The sequence below is a fragment of the Ctenopharyngodon idella genome, chromosome 8 (genome assembly GCF_019924925.1).
Source record: "Ctenopharyngodon idella isolate HZGC_01 chromosome 8, HZGC01, whole genome shotgun sequence".
NCBI lineage: Eukaryota > Metazoa > Chordata > Actinopteri > Cypriniformes > Xenocyprididae > Ctenopharyngodon > Ctenopharyngodon idella.
Window position 1 is genome coordinate 27391846 of NC_067227.1, and position 21801 is coordinate 27413646.

General features: G+C 36.1%; 1 protein-coding gene across 4 annotated transcripts in view; it reads left to right on the top strand.

Moving 5' to 3' along the window:
* Positions 1 to 21801, top strand: part of dennd2da (DENN/MADD domain containing 2Da) — a 22568-nt gene continuing 767 nt past the window's right edge. Inside the window, exons 1-15 of one of the 4 annotated variants that reach the window (XM_051903004.1) lie at positions 1 to 310; positions 5498 to 5554; positions 5706 to 5783; positions 5933 to 6016; positions 7905 to 8000; positions 8819 to 8994; positions 11240 to 11352; positions 11444 to 11513; positions 11789 to 11866; positions 12692 to 12832; positions 17782 to 17930; positions 18038 to 18209; positions 18304 to 18350; positions 18461 to 18542; positions 20840 to 21083. In XM_051903004.1, the coding sequence (XP_051758964.1) occupies positions 5506 to 5554; positions 5706 to 5783; positions 5933 to 6016; positions 7905 to 8000; positions 8819 to 8994; positions 11240 to 11352; positions 11444 to 11513; positions 11789 to 11866; positions 12692 to 12832; positions 17782 to 17930; positions 18038 to 18209; positions 18304 to 18350; positions 18461 to 18542; positions 20840 to 20854 (1350 nt within the window). In that variant the 5' untranslated portion in view covers positions 1 to 310; positions 5498 to 5505 and the 3' untranslated portion in view covers positions 20855 to 21083. Of the gene's footprint in view, positions 311 to 5289; positions 5363 to 5497; positions 5555 to 5705; positions 5784 to 5932; positions 6017 to 7079; positions 7256 to 7904; positions 8001 to 8818; positions 8995 to 11239; positions 11353 to 11443; positions 11514 to 11788; positions 11867 to 12691; positions 12833 to 17781; positions 17931 to 18037; positions 18210 to 18303; positions 18355 to 18460; positions 18543 to 20839; positions 21089 to 21801 lie in introns of those variants that run through there. The other 3 variants (XM_051903001.1, XM_051903002.1, XM_051903003.1) reach the window with 3 other exon arrangements.

Consider the following 21801-nt stretch of genomic DNA (forward strand, 5'->3'; position numbering starts at 1 on the left):
GAAGCGGCAAAGTGATTCAAGACTCGTACACCAAAGCAAACACACACAGAGCAGTTGTACAGTAACAGAGAGAGGATAAAGAATCACATGGTAGTGAGATTACTAGTTCCAGGTGGGTCAAGAGAAAGTAAATAGAAAAAATATATATATAAATAGCAGAAACTGGTTCAGCAGGAAGACCAGCATGGATTGTCTTGTTCTGTGGACCTGTTTGCTGAGGTGATGTGGTAAATACTTAATCAGATCAAACCGAAAATTTACAACCTTCTCAAGCTACAAATCGGAGGCACAGAAGGGAGTTTGCACTGTGGTAAGTCACCTTGAACATATTGTTTCAGTCCTTCAAACCACATGAATGTGGTATCCTTTGATGTCCCATAATGCTTGCTTTTATTTCGTAGAAACACCTGTTAGATGTTAATTCGCAGCATGAAAGCTTGTAAGTTAGCAAGATGTGTTTGAAACTGATAAACAGGAAACATTAAGGAAATGCATAGCAAGCGTCAACTGAAATACTGAAAAATATAGAGGCAGTAATTGTTTTCATTATATAATGTATTCATTATATATGCTTTTATCAGTCTGAACAAGTTTTATCTGCACAAAAAATAGGGCAATTTATGAAAATTTCACATGCAAAATTAAACATTTGCCTATTTTATGAGTTGCATTTATGGAGAAACGGTCTGTTGAAAGACCTGAGTTACAGGAAGAACTGTAAAACAAGCATGACTGATGCAAGGATTCATAAAAACATTAATACTACACTACAGTATATATATATATATATATATATATATAAGCTTTTTAACTAAAACTTTACATGTTGATGACTTCCACCACAAGACTTTTTTTGAATTTCCTGTGGTGAGAACAGCTAAAATTCAATAACTTCCTCTCAAGAACACATTTTAGTGTTGATGAACTGGAATCGCACTGTATTGCAGAGAACTGAGAGGATAATTAACATTATGTTGCATGATCCTTGATAACATTTCTCAACAATATCCTTGCTAGCATGTCCATATCTGAAAGCTTGTTACTTTACAGTATCCAAAAGTACGGAAAATAAGAAATAAACATACATTAACTTGTAACATATAGTACTGTATTGCCCTCTAGAGGTTGGGGCAGCCTTGGTTTAACATTTTTAGTGTTTAGGGAAGTAGTCTAAAAATGAGAGTCCTTCTTCTTGACCTGAAAGGTAATAGAGGTTATTGTAAAATAATCAACTGGCCTGGTCCTTTTATGACACTGGGTGTAATGTAAGAATTATGTTCGGTTACAAGCAGGAACTTAACACACAGAGCCAAATTTTACCTGCCTTTGTACCTGCCGTGCTGATTAACAGCACTCCTGTACAGAAGCGAGAAGCTTTTCATTAAATAATAACCTGCTTTATGGTAAGGGTGTGTACCGCACACGTGTTGATGCTTGTCTGCTGACTGACATCAACCGCTGCACTCCTAAGTCGATCTAAAGCCCTTCTCAAATTCCAATTCAGTTTGTCTTGGTTTGTAGTTCTGTGCTGAGGAAAATCTCTATGCATTGCATGTATTTAAAAGCTCGATATCAGTCGGAGTAAAGCAATAATTTTGTCAGACATAAATCGTACCAGTAGCCTACCGAACAGGCCTAGATATTACGCTCGTAACTCGTCTTGTCTGGTGTTCATCACCATGTCCCCCAGGGGCTCTGTAAGGTTTAGAATCTAGCTTGATTATAATTGTATAACTTAAAACTCGAGTCCGTTGTGTTACATGGTTAAATTAAAGAAATAGTTAACCTCAAAATGAAAATTCTGTTCATTTTGTTCAAAACCTGTATAACTGTTTTCTTCTGAGCAGCACAATAGGAGCCATTTTGCAGAATTACCAGGCTGTCATAAAATACAAGTGATCGGCTATTCCACCTGTCCTAACCATAAAAGCAGTGTATGTGACCCTGTTTTACTTCTAATGTCACAAGAATATTTAAAGTCACAATATGTAAAAAATTTTGATTAAAATATCCAAAAACCACTAGAACGGTGTTATATATTTTGTTGACTTGTGTACATACATTATCCCAAATGTTTCCAAGAATGTTTAAATCCAGAGAAATAAGCAAATTTTAACCAGGACATGGACGTGTCAGACTGTCTGTGTGTCGCCTATCAGTGACGTCATACCTGCGTTACCCTCGATTTCCAATTTTATTTTATTTTATAGAAACCATGGAAACACCAAAGACGCTTTAATATATTACATGTTTTATTAGACAAGGGAACAACTGTTTGGTTACATTTATAGACAGAAAACGAATTATTGTTATATAGCTCAACACGTTTAGTCTTGTTTAAATCTAGTTTTCTTGATTTTCCGCGAGTACCAGGCTTTAACCATGCCTCAGAAAAAAAAAAAAACACTATTTTGTCAAGTAGCTAACATAGCATAATCAGATGCAGCTTTATTTTTAGTTACAGTATAATACAGCATTTTCTCCATCATATGTTGGCATTTAATCGCATGCCATTTATCAACACAAGCCATCCAGCATTTATTAATATGATATTCTAAAATCGATCTAGCTGCAGTGTGCAACAAGTGTCTCACAGCGTTCGCTCTGCAACAACTCACTCAAATGTATCTCAATATGATAAAACAGCGTTGCGTTACCTCATACGCTTGACCGGAAAAAGCGACGCCGGCGTCTGTGGCATAATAAAAGTTCCTGAAAAAAAAAATCCTGAAAAAAAAAAGCATTGCCACCTGGTTAATATGCTTCTAAATGAACATGCTCTTCCAGTAAGTGTCTTTTTAGGGTCAGTGTGTGTTTTTGGTGTATGAGACATGCAGGAACATCTGTTGGCTAAGCCTTCTTTAAAAGACAATTGCATTCCTCGGAGCTACAGTATTCTGAGATAACATTACTTTTCACAACATGATTTGAATGTTGGGTCAGGTAGCCTGATCTGAGGTCAGACTGTGTCATTGAATTCTTTGTCATTGTTGCAATATAATCTGGTTTTTATTTTTGATAGAAGAGACAAACAAGTGGACAAAAGGTATAAAAGTGGTTTGAGATCAATGTTGGCCAGCTAACAAAAATATGTTCTAAGAACGTTTTGCTAACGTTCTCATTAAGTTATGAAAACGTTATTTCTGAATGTTCTCTGAACATTTAAAGCATTTTTTCTTGGTTATGTGAATATCAGAGATAACATTTAAGAGAATTTTTGATATTATCATTTTGCAAATGTTATGGGAACATTAATTTTGTATGTTCTCTAAAAACCATCTGTGACAAGCAGTAAGTAACACTTAAAAAACTTTTCAGAAAAATGTTTGAATAGTATTTATGTGCTAAAGTTTTGAGAATGTTATTAAAGACCAGATAACTTTGAACAAACATTCTATTAATGTTACTGGAAGAATGTTTGTTTATAACTTTGAAAGAACCTTTCCAAAGTTCTGAGAACGTTCCCTGTTTGGGGAAGAGCTGTAGGATGAAAACAGTTGTGTAGTGCGAAAAATTCAGATGTCATCTACTGTCCCACCACATTCATTACACGATGAATGGCCTTTAATTTTGAATAATGAGAGAGTGAGAATGAGTGGGTGAGTGAATGGAAGAGTTAATGATTGATTGATGTTTTGAAGGAGGAGTTAAGGAAGAGGATAGGATCCCTTTTCCCAGCAACCAGCACAGCCCCTTTCTATTCAGCTCTGAGCCATAAAGGATAGAAAACCAGGATTCTCTGACACCTTCATTTGTCCAAACATCTTTAATTAGCCATAAGAGTTTTGATAAAGTTCTATTATAATAGGAGATCTTGGCCAAAAAGGGGAATGGAGGAACATTTATGAACTACAATGAAATTATGGCACCCAACAACAGCGATGCCACTGTCTATAAATGAGCTCCTTAAAGTCCAAATATACACTAGGTTTGAACAACCACCACATATAAAAGTCATGAAGTGCATCCTCAAAATATTCCCACATAACTGCTAAGATGGAGTCACTGGGGCAACAGGAAGACCTACTGCTGACCTGAGGTCATCCTGTGGGGAATACAGTAAGCTATAAAAAGACCCAGAGTGTACTAATGACCACGTCTTTCACGAAAACATGGCAATAAACGTATGGGAGGGGATTTTTGTTGGGAATAACACGAGTTTTACAAGAACAGAACTTGATACAAAAACTTTATTAGTCAACACAGCATTAAATTATTAATATAAATAATAATAATACAGTGACAGTGTTTCAGGCAGTTTTGTGATATGTTTTTATACATTTTTAAAAACAATATTAACAATATTTTTAAATAAATTTTATTATTATTAAATATAAAAAAAAATATAAATATAAAAACATTTTCACTTAGGGGTGTACTCAGTTTTGTGGCCAGTGGTTTAGACATTAATGGCTGTGTGTTGAGTTATTTTGAGGGGACAGCAAATTTACACTGTTATACAAGCTGTACACTCACTACTTTACATTGTAGCAAAGTGTCATTTCTTCAGTGTTGTCACATGAAAAGATATAATAAAATATTTACAAAAATGTGAGGGGTGTACTCACTTCTGTGAGATACTGTATATTACATCCTGTAAAAGGGGCATAATAGGTCACCTTTAATTAATGCATCCTTGCTGAATAAACTTAAAAAGCTATTATTTTTTTTAACAGTATTTCAATAAACTTAAAATTACTTTCACTTATAATTAACTATTTAACAGAATTTTACTGATGTATTTTTACATTCTTTCATTCTTTTATTACATTATATGTACAAACACTCTTTTATGATTGTTTTAACAAATGCAAGTGGCTTCATGATATTGTATGTAATACATTAAAGATAGCCCTGTGAACATGCATTCTGTCCCAGTTAAGCGCTAACCACTACTGTTTGACCTCTCTATAGCAAAGCCACAAGTCTGATTCATCCTGTGGTTAAGTGGCCTTAGTGAAAGTGTTGCAGCGTGAGAGCAAAAGCAGTTAAAACGTTCTCATCATTTAATTTTGTTAAGCTTCCTCCTCTACAACTGGTGTATAGGGTCTCTTCATGATGTATTTGTGGTGAGCTTTTCATAAAATAGTAATATGGAATATTTTATGCATGTAATAGCAGGCGTCAAAAATAAGTAAATGCACAAAAATAGGTTTGCTGTTTATTGTCATTGGAAACAATGGAGCAGGTATGAGATTTTATACTCTCTGCACACCTGCATTAAAGGGTGTGTCACGACTTCTTACAGTGACGAAGAGTTTCTGAGTTAATATTTACAATGGCCCAAAGGACTATGACCTTGGTCCTTGGGAAAACACTACGGAAGTTTCTCACATTTAAGGAACAACGACCTTAACATAAGGCACGGTTTTCTAAATATTTGTAGCCAAATTGCAATGAATATACTTTCTTTATATTAACTGAGATAATAAATATCTATTGCATATGGTAATGAGGAAGGAACTTGATGAATAAGTGTGTACATTTTTTTTTGTAGGTGACACAATGACATCATCCAGGAGAACATGGATGTTCTCCTCAATGCGTTCTACGAGTAAGTAGAGTTTAAATCAATCATAATATTCTTCATTTTTATTAATATGTATGATATGAGCAGCATAAGGAGCTCCAAATCTCTATATTCTCGCATTACAAGGTCAAGAAAAGATTCCTGATCTTTTCATTTCTCTCTTTGACTACTATAGCTAGACCGTCATTAGATGAAAGGGAAAATCCTTTCAGGAGGAGATTATTTTCTTCTTTCAGAGGTGATCAACGTGAACGTGAGTCGCTCAGTTTGCACACCTTTCTTTACCTAGCCAAATGTTCTCTGTTTTGTAAATAGACGGCAAGGCTAAAAGAGAAGCGTACGGATGAATTAAGACACATTTAAGCTCTAGCACAAAGTTCAGCTGTCTGTCTTGGCCTACAGAAAAGTCTCAAGGACTAGAAGACGGTGTCTCTGACATAGATAAGAGACGAAGTTTCTCAGATGGAGGGCTTGAGACCAACAAAGGTAAGACTTTGACCTTTTGCATTTGTTTGACTTTCATGACAATGCGTTTGTTTTGTCTTGTCAGTTTGGTTTAGTAAAGGGGTCTGTCTAGTCTACTTTTGATATGTGCAATTAATCTGTTTTCAGAACCGATGTTCATTTAGCCTTACAATGCATAAAGCACTTGTGGTCAATATATAGTACATAAAATTAGTTTAACTCCTAAGTAAATAATGAGGGGAAGGAAAAACATAATTCTAAGAATATTCTTGTGGATTACTATACCAAAGTATAAACCTAAGTGAAGCCAGCACATAAGACAACACAAGTATTATTAACTTAGCGACCTTTATTTAAGGTAAATGACTCCCTGAAAGGAAAATCTCTTTTACAATAGACACCCGGGCAAGAAGGCAGCAAATGTCATTTCACTGTCATTATGTCACACCAATGTTGCCCAAAAGTACCTTAAATGTAAAAATAATCCTCCTCATAAAATATATATTGATATTTCATAAGGACAAAGAAAATAATAAAATAATGTTGAATGTATATAGTCAGTATTTTCATAAGCCACAGTTTCATATCCAACATCTAAGAAAAAAAGAAGAAAAAAACACACACTGTACATTTATACACTTAAAAGAACTGTATAATGAACCTAACTACAATTAAGAGCAGAGAAAAGAAGCAACTTCCACTTAAAGATGAGTCACCGACTCGGTTTTAAAAGTGTTGAAAGTTTGAACCTTCTGTGGTAATTCTGCTCCGACACTGCCCTTCACCTCACTTCACCAATTCGGTTCGTTCGGACAGTTGATTTCAATAAATCAGTTAAAATGATTCACAGGTTAGTTTGAGTTGCTCTGTAGTTTTTACACAGACGTGGAGACCTTGCTGTTAAACGGGTATTTAAGTTAAACTATGTATCACTCTATTTTCAATTACGTTTTAAAAATATAACTTTTTTACTTCTCCTTTACAGTCGAGTGATTCACGAACGCTTTTCGAATCGGTTCGAATGAACATCCGTTTGAAAAAGAACAATTGAATCGCAATTCGCGAATCAGCAGCGAGCATACACGCTGCTAACTGCGTGTCCCACACTCACTTCTCGTTCGTACCGTGATCTTTCGCCGTCTGTGGGAAAGACTGCAGTGAGATCACGACATAAATATCACTTTTCTCAAATGAATTCGAACATGAACGGAATTACTGTATCTAATGTCAAAAGAAGAGGAACGAAGTGTAAACACCGGAGTAAGTTAAATCATATACTTTAGTGATTCTGTATAATGTAACTTATAAGAATTGTTTAAATGTTTATGTTCTTTTAAATGCAGCTAATGTGCTGATACTGATAGAATAGAATGTTATAATATATTTTTGACTCCTTTTTCTATATTTTTATCCTCTTTTTGTCTTACTTTAATGTGTTGTGTAAGACTGTTACTTAGAATCTATCTATCTATCTATCTATCTATCTATCTGTATGACTGCGTTAGAAGCAAAACGTTTTAGTTTTGTCATTTAGGTTTATCAGGTGCTGGTATGACTGGTTGAATAGTTGCTGTCACTATTATATTGATGTTTTACTGTTAACTAGCTGGCATGTGGAACTTTTCTTAAATGACAATAAAGCAGGTTTAGCGAGACTCTTTGTGGTTTTTGGTGATATCAGTTGAGGTGAACTTCTGAAAACAGTCATGTGGGAAAGAATAAATTACATTTGTTGAAATTACAATTTACACTGCAGCTCTCAAAACTAACATCTTTGGCTATAAAAAAAGTGAATAAGCAAATGCGGTTAGTTATCAGTGCATTTCTGGGAACATTTCTGAGCTTTTCTGAACAAATTTGTGTGATTGCAATTGATTAATTTTTGTGTTTTGTACTGTCATTTCCTCAGGTGTCTTTCTTCCAGGTGAAGATCAATCAGACATGGGAGCCATGAAGAGGTTCAGTACCTTATTTTCGTCCTTCCGTGGGAAAATCAACAAAGACAGTGAGGAAATGTTATTTAAGTATTGCTTTATAATCTTTACAAACACATATCTAGCTACTGAAAGAATCTCTTAAGCTCCTTTTTTAATATAAATTCAGTTGAATCATATACGTACATATGTCTTAAGTGCCACAAAGCATTTTTAATGAACGCACAACAAACTTTGTTATCTTTAGCTGTGGTCATTGGCTTTAAATTGCATATAAAACTAGTTAACCTTGTCAAAACATTTCACTATGACTCATTCTCCGGTCTCGTAGTGTAAGTAGGGCAAAATGCCTAAAAGAGTTAGAGTCTTTCGAACTGAAGTTTCGACTTGATTTGCTTGTAATGTGTTCATTTATAATTCATTTATGAAGTCACAAGGAAGTCAGTCAGCACGCAATTTGCATCTGTTCTTTAGTGCACTTCTTGTCTTTTCAGTTGCGAGCAGCAGTTATTGTTCTGTCGTGTATAGAAAGGCACATTGAGGGTTTCTATGGTGAGGCAAGTCAAGCTAGAACAAGACTTAGAGGACTCCTATGGTATTCCTGTCAGCTTTGTTTGCTCTGCGTTGGGGGAGGCTGCCAAAAAGCAGGCTCAAAAGGAAATGTTAAGGAAATTCACAGAAGAGCTCCATCTTTCTCATCTCTAATTTGTTTGTACTTGTTCATGGTTCAGCGTTTCAAGTGCTGTTTCTGAAAAGCCACATTTTTTTAGATCATTCAAAAATCAAACATTTATAAACAGTTGGGCTTTGTAGCATTTCCTCTGCGTTGACATGAAAACAGCCTCAGTAAATATATATTACGGAAGCTAAAGTGCGTATGTTTTTGTAGGAACTGGCAAGGAACCAGATCTACCTGCTAGCGCAGAGCTCTCTCCCGTGGAAGAAAAGGCAAAGGAGCAGCGCTACGCTAGCGGGCAGTTTTTCTTCGAATATCTGGTGGTGGTTCGACCTAAGAAGAACAAAGATGGCATATATGAGCCACAGATCATCTATCAGTTCCCTAAGGTGACACAGACAAACCGTGTGCTCTGCATGCAGACACATGTATATAATTCCTATTTACACTTCAGCTGTGAAAACGAACATCTTTGGCTAAGAACGTGAATAAGCAACCGTGATAAGTTAGGAACTTTTCTGAGCTTACTTACTCTTCAGTACTTTCGTAGTATTGTAATAGCAACTATTTCCATTCAATAACAAATCATTACATTTTTATGCTTTTATTACATTTAATGTATTGTTAATTACATTATTTAGAGACATTTAAATGAGGGATGCTACAACAGATCACGTTCCACATTCCCAGCTAACAGGGAACGTTCTCAGAACTTTGGTTAACGTTCTGGCAAGGTTTTCTCAAAGTTATGAACAAACATTCTTCCAGAACGTTCCTTCAAAGTTAAATTCCAAAAATGAAAATTCTGTCATTAATTACTCCCCCTTATGTCGTTTCAAACCTGTAAGACCTTCGGAACACACATTATGATATTTTTGATGAAATCCGAGAGCTTTCTGACCCCTCCATAGACAGCAATTTAATTTAAATACAACTTTACATTGTAGGCACAGTGCAGCGCTTCCGGGTTGTACGTCGGACGACCAGCTCAGTATTGGTCGGCTCCTGCGTCAGCATCATAGGCATGCATCGTGCTGCTCACATGTACAGCGTCGACCGATAATGAGCAGGCGTTCTGATGTAGAACCTGGAAGCGCTGCACTGTCTACAACATAAATAGTGTAGGAGACTGATGGGGAAGAGAAGAAATTGTTGAATAAAGTTATTTTTGTTTTGTTTTTGCATACAAAAAGTATTCTTGTCGCTTCATAAAATTAAGGTTGAACCACTGCAGTCACGTGGACTATTTTAACGATGTCTTTACTAACTTTCCGGGCCTTGAAAGTGGTAATTAAAGGTGCAATGTGTATATTTTAGGAGGATCTATTGACAGAAATGCAATATAATATACATAACTATGTTTCAGTGGTGTATAAAGACCTTACATATCGAAGCTTTATGTTTTTATTACCTTATAATGAGCCATTTCTATCTACATACACCGCGGGTCCCCTTACATGTTAAGTCGCCATTTTGCGCCGGCATGTTTCTACAGCAGTCCTAAACGGACAAACTGCTCTACAGAGCGCGTTTGATTGACTAGCTACTCTCTGCAGTCTCAGATGACGACATATTTGTCCTGTGTTGGCCACCGTAGCTTCTCTATTTTGCAATTCGCAATCTCACCGCTAGATGTTGCTAAAATTTACACACTGCACCTTTAAATTGCTGTCTATGGAGGAGTCAGAGAGCTCCCGAATTTCATCAAAAATATCTTAATTTGTATTCTGAAGATGAACGAAGGTCTTACGGGTGTGGAATGACATGAGGCTGAGTAAGTAATGACAGAATTTTCATTTTTGGGTGAACTAACTCTGATAATATTAGCACAAAAAATTATTTATACATCATTCATGGAACATTTTTTCTAAAAAAATTCACATAACAACAAAAAACTAACCTAATGGGAATGTTAGAAAAATTTTCTTAGAACATATACTTGTTAGCTGGGTTATTAGGGGCCGTTCACATATGCTTTTCCATTGATTTACTATGTAAACATGCCCTAGCAACAGCAAAAACGCATTCTGTGTGAATGGCCCCTTAGGGTTTCATTAGAAGTTCTCTTGTGTCTTCAGATGTATTTGAAGATTGTGATGTTGAAGTTTGGAGTTTTCATAAGGATTTATTATTTACATTTTTTTGAGCGTGAATCAAACCATCAATTAAATCATGTTAAAATGTATTTATTATTATTTATTATATATATCATTTTATAATTTAATATTGGACTAGTTCTTATAAAGGTAAAAAATATATAGCGAAAAATTATAGTGTCATACCCAGCACATTGTATTAAGTAAAATTGGATTATGGGATTTTTATATCAGAAAACTCCCTTATATATATATCATTATATAATATAGGCCTATCTCTTATAAAAAATAAAATATGACCTATTATATTATAGTGAAAAATGATCGTGGAGACACTGCCATTAGGCATTACAATAGATAACCTTTTTTTACTGCAGCCAAAGATTAAATGACAGCTTCAGGGTTGAAATGTATGAAAATAATATGTTTGTATAGCTCATTCATTGTCATTCTGATATTAATCAGACATGGGAAATTCTTGCGTTTTCTGTCCCTGATGCATATTAATTTAGCCTTTTTCACTTTGTAATGAGCACAGAAGGATGGAATGGTGCGATTTCAGAAGGAGGAGGAAGAGAAGACGTTAAAGGCGCTCACACTCTTTTGCTTTCCAGAGGGTGTTAACTGGGCGCCCTTAACAGAATGTCCCAGGTACTGTGACCACACACATTATTTCTCCCAGCATGCCCTGTTGAGGCAGAAACTGCATTTTTCATTTTCTCTCTTTTTCTCTATTTCACAGTGAAACATTCTCTTTCGTGCTTACAGATGTTGATGGTTCGAGGAAGAATGGATACTGTAGGAGGCTGCTGGTAAATGACTGGACTCATTAATGATACTTCCTGTTATTTTTGCTCATACATAAAGTTAGTGCTTTAACCAAGTGTTAAACTGACATAACAACCCGCTAACATCCACCCATATCACTCTACCAATGTAGTAACAGGGAAAACACCACTTACATTTTCTTCAGAAAAATCTATTTTTTCTTGTAATGCATGAAAACACAAACAAATGAGGTCAGTAAAACTCATATGCACTTTAAGTGTGTGCTTACTTCTCTTGTTGTTGGTCTTCTCTTGTTTAGCCTGATGGGAAGGGTGCTCGTCTGCCAGAGGCCTACTGTATCATCAGTAATGTAGCCTGTTTTGGACTCTTTTCCAAGGTAAAAACAGCATCATTTACTGCACAGTCAATGTAAATGTCTTTTTATATGCCCTTTGTTGCTCTGACTTTGTATTAATTCAGAGTGTGAAAATGTGTTTTCTGACATGTTGAGCTGTCCATTGAGCGTTATGCTTCATTTGTTGGAGAATGTTTTGTTTGTTTTAGCTGAACTTTGTGCAGGTGCTTTTTTCGGTGAATGCTCTCATGACTGGAAATGAGTTTGTTTGTTCAGGACAAACATCAAAGACAAGCTAATGTGATCTTAAAGATATAGGCATGTTCAGAATTTGGGTGTTTGTAAAGTATTTATTGCTTATTCTTCAATAATATATGGTGTTTTTATATTTATATTTGATCAGATATTCTAAAACAGTAATATTGTGAAATGTTATTACAATTTAATTGTTTTCTATTTAAATATATATTTTAAAATGCTATTTATTCCTGTGATGCAAAGCTGAATTTTCAGCATCATTACTCCAGTCTTCAGTGTCACATGATCCTTCAGAAATCATTCTAATATACTTATTTTTGTGCTCATATTATCAGTTGAAAACAGTTTGCGCTGCTTATTTTTGTGAAATAGAAATCTTTTTTAACATTATAAGCATCTTTACTATCACTTTTAATTAGTTTAATGTATTTTTGATTAATTTTTTCAACAACATCAACAAAATCTTACTGTAGTGTATATTTCCGTTTTTCACCTGTTATTTTCAATGAAAACTGACTTCTCTCAGTGATAAGAGATTTTTTTTTTTTTTGTCTTTTTATTGAATCCTTCATTCCCTGCATTGAATAATCTGTCTGCTTAATATTTTAGATTTTTGATGAGGTGGAGCAACGCAGAAAGATCTCCATGGCGATGATTTACCCATTTATGCAGAGCCTGAGGGAGGCGGCTTTTCCTGCCCCTGGACACACTGTTAATATCAAAAGCTTTATTCCAGAAAGAGGCACTGAGGTAAGAACCAGAGATAAAATTACAATTTGCCTGAATGGCTTGTCAGTCTTAAGGAAGCCTTTATAGTCATGCCCATCACGCATGTGTCCTATGGGATGTTCTTGTATAGAAAAATAGCTGGAGAGAGAGGCACCCTTGCGTATAGTCATCCCTGTCATTATTTTATTCTAATATATTCTAATATAATACAAAAAAAGTGGAAATGCCATCTGGCTGATACTAGGGTTAGAGTGACTCCTTATAGAATGGTGCAGGGATGACGTACTTTTGTAGGCCAAAACCCGGAAACGGGTTAGCATTTTTAGCATTCCCGGTTCTGTCGTCCTGAGGACAAGGTTTTTTTAATGGGTTTTTGGTTAAATGTTTGAAATAAGGTCTGTGGTGAACACAAGCTCAAGATATTTTCACATTTATTCTAAGATATAAAAATACTTCAGTAATACCCCTTGTGATTTTTTTTAAAGCTTTTACGTGTCTTGAAAAAGGCGGTTGCAGACAAGTGGCTAAGTGGAACTGCAGAGATTGTCAGGGACATTAAAGTGTTAGTTCACCCAAAAAATGAAAATTCTGTCATTAATTACTCACCCTCATGTCGTTCCACACCCGTAAGACCTTCGTTCATCTTCGGAACACAAATTAAGATATTTTTGATAAAATCCGATGGCTCAGTGAGGCCTGCATTGACAGCAAGATAATTAACACTTTCAGATGCCCAGAAAGCTACTAAAGACATATTTAAAACAGTTCATGTGACTACAGTGGTTCTACCTTAATGTTATGAAGCGACTGAGAATACTTTTTATGTGCCAAAAAAACGAAATAACGACTTTATTCAACAATATCTAGTGATGGGCGATTTCACAACACTGCTTCATGAAGCTTTGAAGCTTTACGAATCTTTTGTTTCGAATCAGTGGTTTGGAGCGTGTATCAAACTGTCGAAGTCACAGGATTTCAGTAAACGAGGCTTCGTTACGTGATAAGTGTTTCAAAATTTCAGTGGTTCACCACTGGGGGGCGTGACTTTGGCAGTTTGATACGCGCTCCAAACCACTGATTCGAAACAAAAGATTCGTAAAGCTTCAAAGCTTCATGAAGCAGTGTTTTGAAATCGCCCATCACTAGATATTGTTGATTATTTTGTTTTTTGGCGCACAAAAAGTATTCTTGTCACTTCGTAACATTAAGGTTGAACCACTGTAGTCACATTAACTGTTTTAAATATGTTTTTAGTAGCTTTCTGGGCATCTGAAAGTGTTAATTATCTTGCTGGCAATGCAGGCCTCACTGAGCAACTGGATTTCTTCAAAAATATCTTAATTTGTGTTCAGAAGATCTTATGGGTGTGGAACGACATGAGGATGAGTAATTAATGACAGAATTGTCATTTTTGGGTGAACTAACCCTTTAAACATCATCAGCCGAACAGGAAAACTCATCTACTCACTAGTCTGCTTTTAAACTATTAAAAACTATTATAACTTGAACATTTTCAGGGAAAATGTTTTTAAACTAAGACTGAAAGACTTGTCGGAAGCTTAGTGATGACATTGAAGTCATGTGACCGTGGTGTAGTTTGTTTATAGCCTACGAAAAGGTTTTGACTTCTGACGATTGTATTTATGCTTCTAAATTCATTTGTTGCGTTCATTTGTGAAGATTATCACAATGAATAAAAGTGCAAGAATCATAAGCTTTTGTCACTAGACAGACCTAATTTTCTGCAGTAATCCAAAAGCAAATAGAAAAATCATATTGGGTTTTTGTCAAGGGAACCAGGGTGATGCTAACTTCCAGGTTGGCAATTACTGCAGCACTCTGTTGTACATGAACACCATTTTTTTGGCACGGTGTTAGTCCTGAAATTGTTGACTGAACAATGACTCACACAACCAATGTGTTTATTGCGAGATATGACGTAGGGAGACAGTGTTGGGCAAACCAGCAGCTGCAACACTTTCCATTTCAACTGTACTTACAGCAGATGAGTCAACAGCAAAAACAAAAAAAAAATGGTATTTGTCAATCAATTCCAACCAAAAAGAAAAAAAGGAAGAGGAAATTAAATGAGGGTGTAAAATTGTGCAAGATAATAAAAGTTGGTTTTCCGTGTTTTTTCCCCAGTAATTATAAACCATAGAGCGTTAATTACAGTACATTAAAGGAGGAGTAAAGTAGTACACCTCTAATTCCAAACAAGCAGAGACATGCTGTCCACAAACACACACGTCCTCAGCTCTGTCAAAGCAGCAGGAAATTGAAGTAAGTGAAGTAATAGCTCATGGGAAAGGGTCAAAGATAAGCTCATGCAGGTATGCCCTTATGCTTTGTACAAACTTGACTTGGTTCTGCTTGAATATCTCCTCCAGCACATTTTCTATGTAACATTCCATTTAAGAGATCTGCACATACCGTACATTAGTATAACATTAGTATATCTATCCATCCATCCATCCATCCATCTATGATGGGAAAGCTACTTTTAAATGAACTTTTTTAAAGAGTCAGGGTACTCATAATTTGAAGTTTTTAAATTACAGTCAAAATGAAAATTTGAAAAGGTAGTTAGATTCATTAAAGCAAGGTCATTTAAATTAACATCAGATATAAATTAGACTATAAACTATAAAGCAAAGCACAAAACCAAACAGTTAGGCTGAAAACATCGAACGTGAACAGTTTACACTAAATACAACTAATAAAACTAAAGAACAAACTCAATTTATATAACTGTATTGGAAACGTAGTGACAAAAACATTATTTAGCAATGATTCAAATGAATCAGTAGACCATTTTGAACAAGTTCATTGGAGTAAACCATCAGAACAAATAAATTTGCTAAAGACGAATCTGATTCTTATTGCCTCGGTTCACTCTGTAAGACAAAGTCACAAATACAATGTAACAAAAACGCTTAATTTAATAGGATCACTACTTTTAGTTATCCCTCAACACTGTTTTTATAATAAAATATCTATTAAAATATATATATATATATATACACAGATTATATATAATCAGATTATATATAGATTACACAGAATATATATAAAGCAGCTTTGCAGTGACAACAGGAAAATTATGCAATAAAGTTTGTTTCGGCAGCAGCTCTAGAAGAAAATAGTGTCATTGTTGATTTAGTGCCGTTGTAAAAATCATTAGTTTTTAATTTATCTATACGACAGCTCTGGAGAAAATGCCATCGTCCAGCTCAGTTCAGTTTTCAGACAATAGTGTCAATGCAGTCAGATCAATAATATTGTTTAATATTAAGTGTCCCCAACTAAAGCCCGAAACGCACCAAGCCAACAGTCAGTTTTTTTGTTCATCGGCCGACTAAGTTTTCTCAGTGTGTTCAGCACCGTCAGCTGAAGTTGGTCCTCGTCAACTTTTTTTCGGCCGATTCGACATGTTGAGTCGGCGTCGGAGCTCGTCGGTCAGTCAGGCCATCTGATCATTCTGATTGGCTGTTCAGCTACTGCCACCTGCTGGTACGGAAAGACATTTCTTCTTACGCAGGTGCAGAACGGACGTGCTACTTGGCCGTCGGGTGTTAAGCGTTGGTTTGGTCAGTCAGGGCAACTTTGAACTCAGACGCCGCCGACGTGAGCCAACCCCGCAGTCTGCTTTCGTCTGCACTAGTTTGTCGGCGTCGGCTTTGTGTGTTATGGGCTTAAACAAGCCAGAGGCGACAGCGGCAAGGAACCAAAACTCCAAGAGGTGACAGAATGGAGGAAAAAACCTTGGGAGAAACCAGGCTCAGTCGGTGGCCAGTTCTCCCCAGGCCAATGAACAAACACTATATGATTATGAGTCAGGCAGCATAACAAGTCAGATTTGGATTGGAGCCAGTCTCAGAGCATTCAAAATATTTAATCCAGTTCCATCTGGTTGAAGATCAGATTCATCACGCCGGTATGGAGATGGGTTTTGCTGAGAATCTGTGCCACTGGCCCTCATGTCCATGAGGCCTTCACAGGAAATTGGCATGATCTCTGCTGACACTTCAGGGCTGCGATGTGGTGCAGGACCTCCATCTGATCTAGGGGCCAGTTGTTCATAAGTAATCTGATAGGATTGGATTGGATCAAATCTTGAAAATGGGTTGTTCAAAAGAAAAAAAAGGATTCTGAAATCAGATTAGATCACAAAATCAAATTTTGGTTTTGATCTAAATAAAAAGATCAGTTTGTGTTGTTCAAAACTTTTTATTAAGATAGGGATACCTTTGATCCAAAAAATCTGGATTATACTGATTCCATCAGAAGGGTGGATTGTAGGAACAAAAATGTAATAAAACTTTAAAACTGGTCAAAAAATACAAAATTTTTATCATGTAATATACATACACACATTTCTTATTTTGCTCTTGATTAGTTTAACTGTTAAAGTGATAAATTAGAAGTAGACATTAGGCTACATATTTAGCCTTTCAGTAAAGTAAAAAAGAGATTTTGATGCCATAAAATAATCCCCAAACACCTGTAAATATCAAACAAAATTCGTCAGTTTCGTAGAGCACTAGTAATCCAGATTTGGTAATCTGAAAAAGTGTGTATCTGGATCAGGGTGATCCAACCCAATTTTGCTTTGAAAAAACACGCACAAAAGTAAGATGGATTACCTGATCCTGGATAGCAAAACATGGAATTTCCAAATACAGATCATTCTGATCCAGATTAAACTGGCCCCTGGATACGGCAGGGTGAGACATTGGGTGTTATAGGAAGTGTTCCCTGTTCCGGTTGACCTAATTTATGCAGCCTAACAGTCATTTAACTGATCTGAATAATAGAAATTGATTGTGTTATGTGTATGCCAGGTTAAAGAGATGTGTTTTAGTCTAGATTTAAATTGAAAAATATACTTTTAAGTGAGTGTGCAGTTATATTCTCCATTTATAACAAAATATATATCCATAATAAAGCCTATTTTTATCTCTCTATAGATCATCAGTTTGACTCGTCCGACAGACTCCTGGCTGGAGCATGTAGATTTCCGTACGTTGTTCACATGCCTGTCAGATGATGAGGTGCTTAAGGTCTTTGCTGCTATTGTACTTGAGCGGAGGATCATCTTCATCGCTGAGGAGCTTGGGTACTAAAACAAACATACATGCACACACACACACACACACACAAGTTTTAGGTATAGCTTTGATTTATGTGTATAACATTGATCAAACCCTTACGATCTGTCTGCAGGACATTGTCTCAGGTCATCCACGCAGTGGCTGTTCTCCTGTATCCTTTCATCTGGCAGCACACGCTCATTTCCATCGTTCCCGAGATCCTAATCGATGTCATCATGGCCCCCACACCATATCTGCTGGGTGTCCAGAAACGCCTCGCAGATCAGGTCATTGACCAGACTGAGGTGAGTGACCAGACTCCTGACACTATTAAAACATTACAAGCCATTTGCATTTCAAACACTGCAAGCTGACATCTGAATTCATCTACTCACCCAGCTGCTTGTTGTTGACTTGTCAGAAGACAGGAAGGAGACGTTTATCAAGTGTGTAAGTTCATGTGTAAATCATAGAGGGCATCTTTTATTTTGTTGCCATGAAAAGTGACTGACAAATATAGTGTGAGTGACTGTGGTTGAAATGTTTCTCCATACAGATGGGAGATGAGGACACAATATTACCTCACAAACTCAAAGAGGAAATCAAGCAGGCCCTCAGTGCCAAAAATGAGAAATCAAGTAAGGAACTTTTCTGAGTTTTTTCCTCATTGCTCATATGTCACCATGAAATCAAAATTGACAATTCTTATTTTTATGGAATATTGCATTACTTATTATAAATTATTTATCCGTGCAAATCATTATTCATGTGCCCTCATAATCTTTAATCAAAATAACTTCTCCTCCCACAACATCTCTTTTCTTCTCTGATGAGGCATGAGGGCGGGACAACCTGTCACGTGACATCACACCAATAGCAAACCATCCAATTACCGATGGGCAGAATCAAGTCCCACCCAGCCTTTTTTTTCTTGTTTAAGAAGCTGTTTCCTTCAAATATACAGTGGCAAGAAAAAGTATGTGAACCACTTGCAGAATCTGTGAAAATGTTAATAATTTTAACAAAATAAGGAAGATAATACAAAATGCATGTTATTTTTTATTTAGTACTGTCCTGAGTAAGATATTTTACATAAAAGATGTTTACATATAATCCATAAGACAAAAAAATAGCTGAATTTATTAAAATAACCCCATTCATAAGTATGTGAACCATTGATTCTTAATACTGTGTGTGGTTACCTGGATGATCTACGACTGTTTTTATGATGGTTGTTCATGAATCCCTTGTTTGTTCTGAGCAGTTAAACTGAGCTCTGTTCTTCAGAAAAAATCTCCAGGTCCTGCAGATTCTTCAGTTTTCCAGCATTTCTTGCATATTTGAACCCTTTCCAGCAGTGACTGAATGATTTTGAGATCCATCTTTTCACATGGAGGACAACTGAGGGACTCAAACACAACTAATAAAAAAGGTTCAAACATTCACTGATGCTCTAGAAAAAAACATGATGCATTAAGAGTCAGGGGGTGAAAACTTTTGGAATTTGAAGATCAAGGTAAATTGTATTTAATTTGTCTTCCGGGAAACATGCAAGTATTTTCTGTTGCTTCCGAAGGGCAGTACTAAATGAAAAAAAAAATGATATTCAAGCGAAATAAGAAAAATTTGGACCTCTTCATCCTGTTCAAAAGTTTTCACCCCCGACTCTTAATGCATCGTGTTTCCTTCTGGAGCATCAGTGAATGTTTGAACCTTTTTTAATAGTTGTGTTTGAGTCCCTCAGTTGTCCTCAGTGTGAAAAGACGGATCTCAAAATCATTCAGTCACTGCTGGAAAGGGTTCAAATATGCAAAAGATGGTGGAAAACTGAAGAATTTTTGGGACCTGGAGATTTTTTCTGAGGAACAGAGCTCAGTTTAACTGCTCAGGACAAACAAGGGACTCGTGAACAACCATCACACAACAAAAAAACAGTCGTAGATCATCCAGGTAACCACACACAGTATTAAGAATCAATGGTTCACAAACCTTTGAACTGGGTCATTTTAATAAATTCAGCTATTTTTTTGTCTTATGGATTATATGTAAGCATCTTTTATGCAAAATATCTTACTCAGGACAGTACTAAATAAAAAATAACATGCATTTTGTATGATCTCTCTTATTTTGTTAAAATGTTGCACATTTTCACAGATTCTGCAAGTGGTTCACATACTTTTTCTTGCCACTGTATGTCAGACACTGTATGTGACAGACACAATGAACGAATCAGTGAATCGCCAGAGTTGCCAAGTCTGTGGTTTTCCTGCAGAATTGGGCTACTTTAACACTGTTGCCGCAGGTTGTTTTTCATGTCCGCGGGTTAAAGCGACACCAAATAACATGATATTTAGCCCCTGGAATGCAATTTTTACCAGGAGAACCCCGCCAAAAAGCGTAACGTGATTGGGCAATTGGGTGGGTTTTGTTGTGAAAACCTGGCAACCCTGATCAGCGTGGATGGTGGTGCATAAAATTGTCCCACGTTGTTTGTGCTACGGACATGAATTATAAAATCTTGCCAAATACATTATGATCTAAAGAGTGTTGCCAGACCTCACTAGAAAAACCAGCTCTCGGGTCTAACAAAAAAGCCAAAAATAAGCCACTTACCACAGCAAAACAAGCCTAAATTAACACAATCCACAACTAACAATAGTGATTTTGTTATGAAAAAATGAGACAAAATGTTACGAGCGAAAAACAAAACATTACGCCACTGTTGTCGATGTTTATTAGAAATTTCTGGACACACTGTAATTGCTAACATTACTTTTGAAAATAGCGGACACCAAACAGATTAAACTTGTTTCATATTTACACAGCCGCAAGATACCAGAATGTTGCTATATGGTTAGCCATATGTAAATCATTGCAGTTGATTTATTATTATTAGCATTTAAAACTAATAACCTATGTATTTGTATCACATCAGGTCTTGAGGAGTTGAACCGGGTGGTCCCAGAAGCTTTCCTACCGTTCTTTATCAAGACTGTCGGCCACTACTCTAAACACATCGTGCGGAATGGCCAAGACAAGCGGGGCGAGTTCCAGCAAACGCATTTCTGTAAAGCTATAGAATCCAAGAGCATGAGACGGTTTGTAAAGAAGTTCGTACAGACGCAGATGTTCGACCTCTTCATTCAGGAAATGGAACAGAGACCCGCCTCTCAGGACGGCACAGGTGAGACGCGCACACTTTGGCTTACTGTTATTAGCAGTGATCAGAAAATTATTGATTATTAACATGTTATTGATAGCTTTTTTATAATTATAATACTTTTTATGACCTATTAATTGAGAGGCCACATGGAATATTTGTCACTGCGAATAGAGCTGCACGATTCTGGATAAATTGAGAATTGCAGAGATCTTGATTCTCCCACGATTCTGAACAGACAACTAAACAAAATAACATGTAATCTGAATGAATTATTAAATAAAACGGTTCAATGAATGATTCAATGACTCACTCATAAATACAATACTTGTTTCATTACTGGATGAATCAGCGTTTTTTGAACGAATCTCTTGAATGAATCATTCAATGACAGATACACTTTTAACAGTCACTTGTCGCCACCTACTTGTGGAACGATGTAATCGATACAATCATTATTTGAAGCGCCAAGTTACTTTCAGAAGGTGATTTGCTTTATCTTGATCGCTTCCATAGACATCAGTGTTTATATCCGAACTATAAACTTTTATCCCAGTACTTCTGTAATAATATGAATATTTGTAACAGAAATCACAATGGTGTGTGGTTAAAAAGACTGTTCAAAAAGACATGTACTTGTGTCATACATGTATGGTCAAACACAGATTTGAATATTCTGGTGTGATTGTATCAAAGTTTTAATAGACACAGCCAAATCGCTGGCATTTTAGGAATGA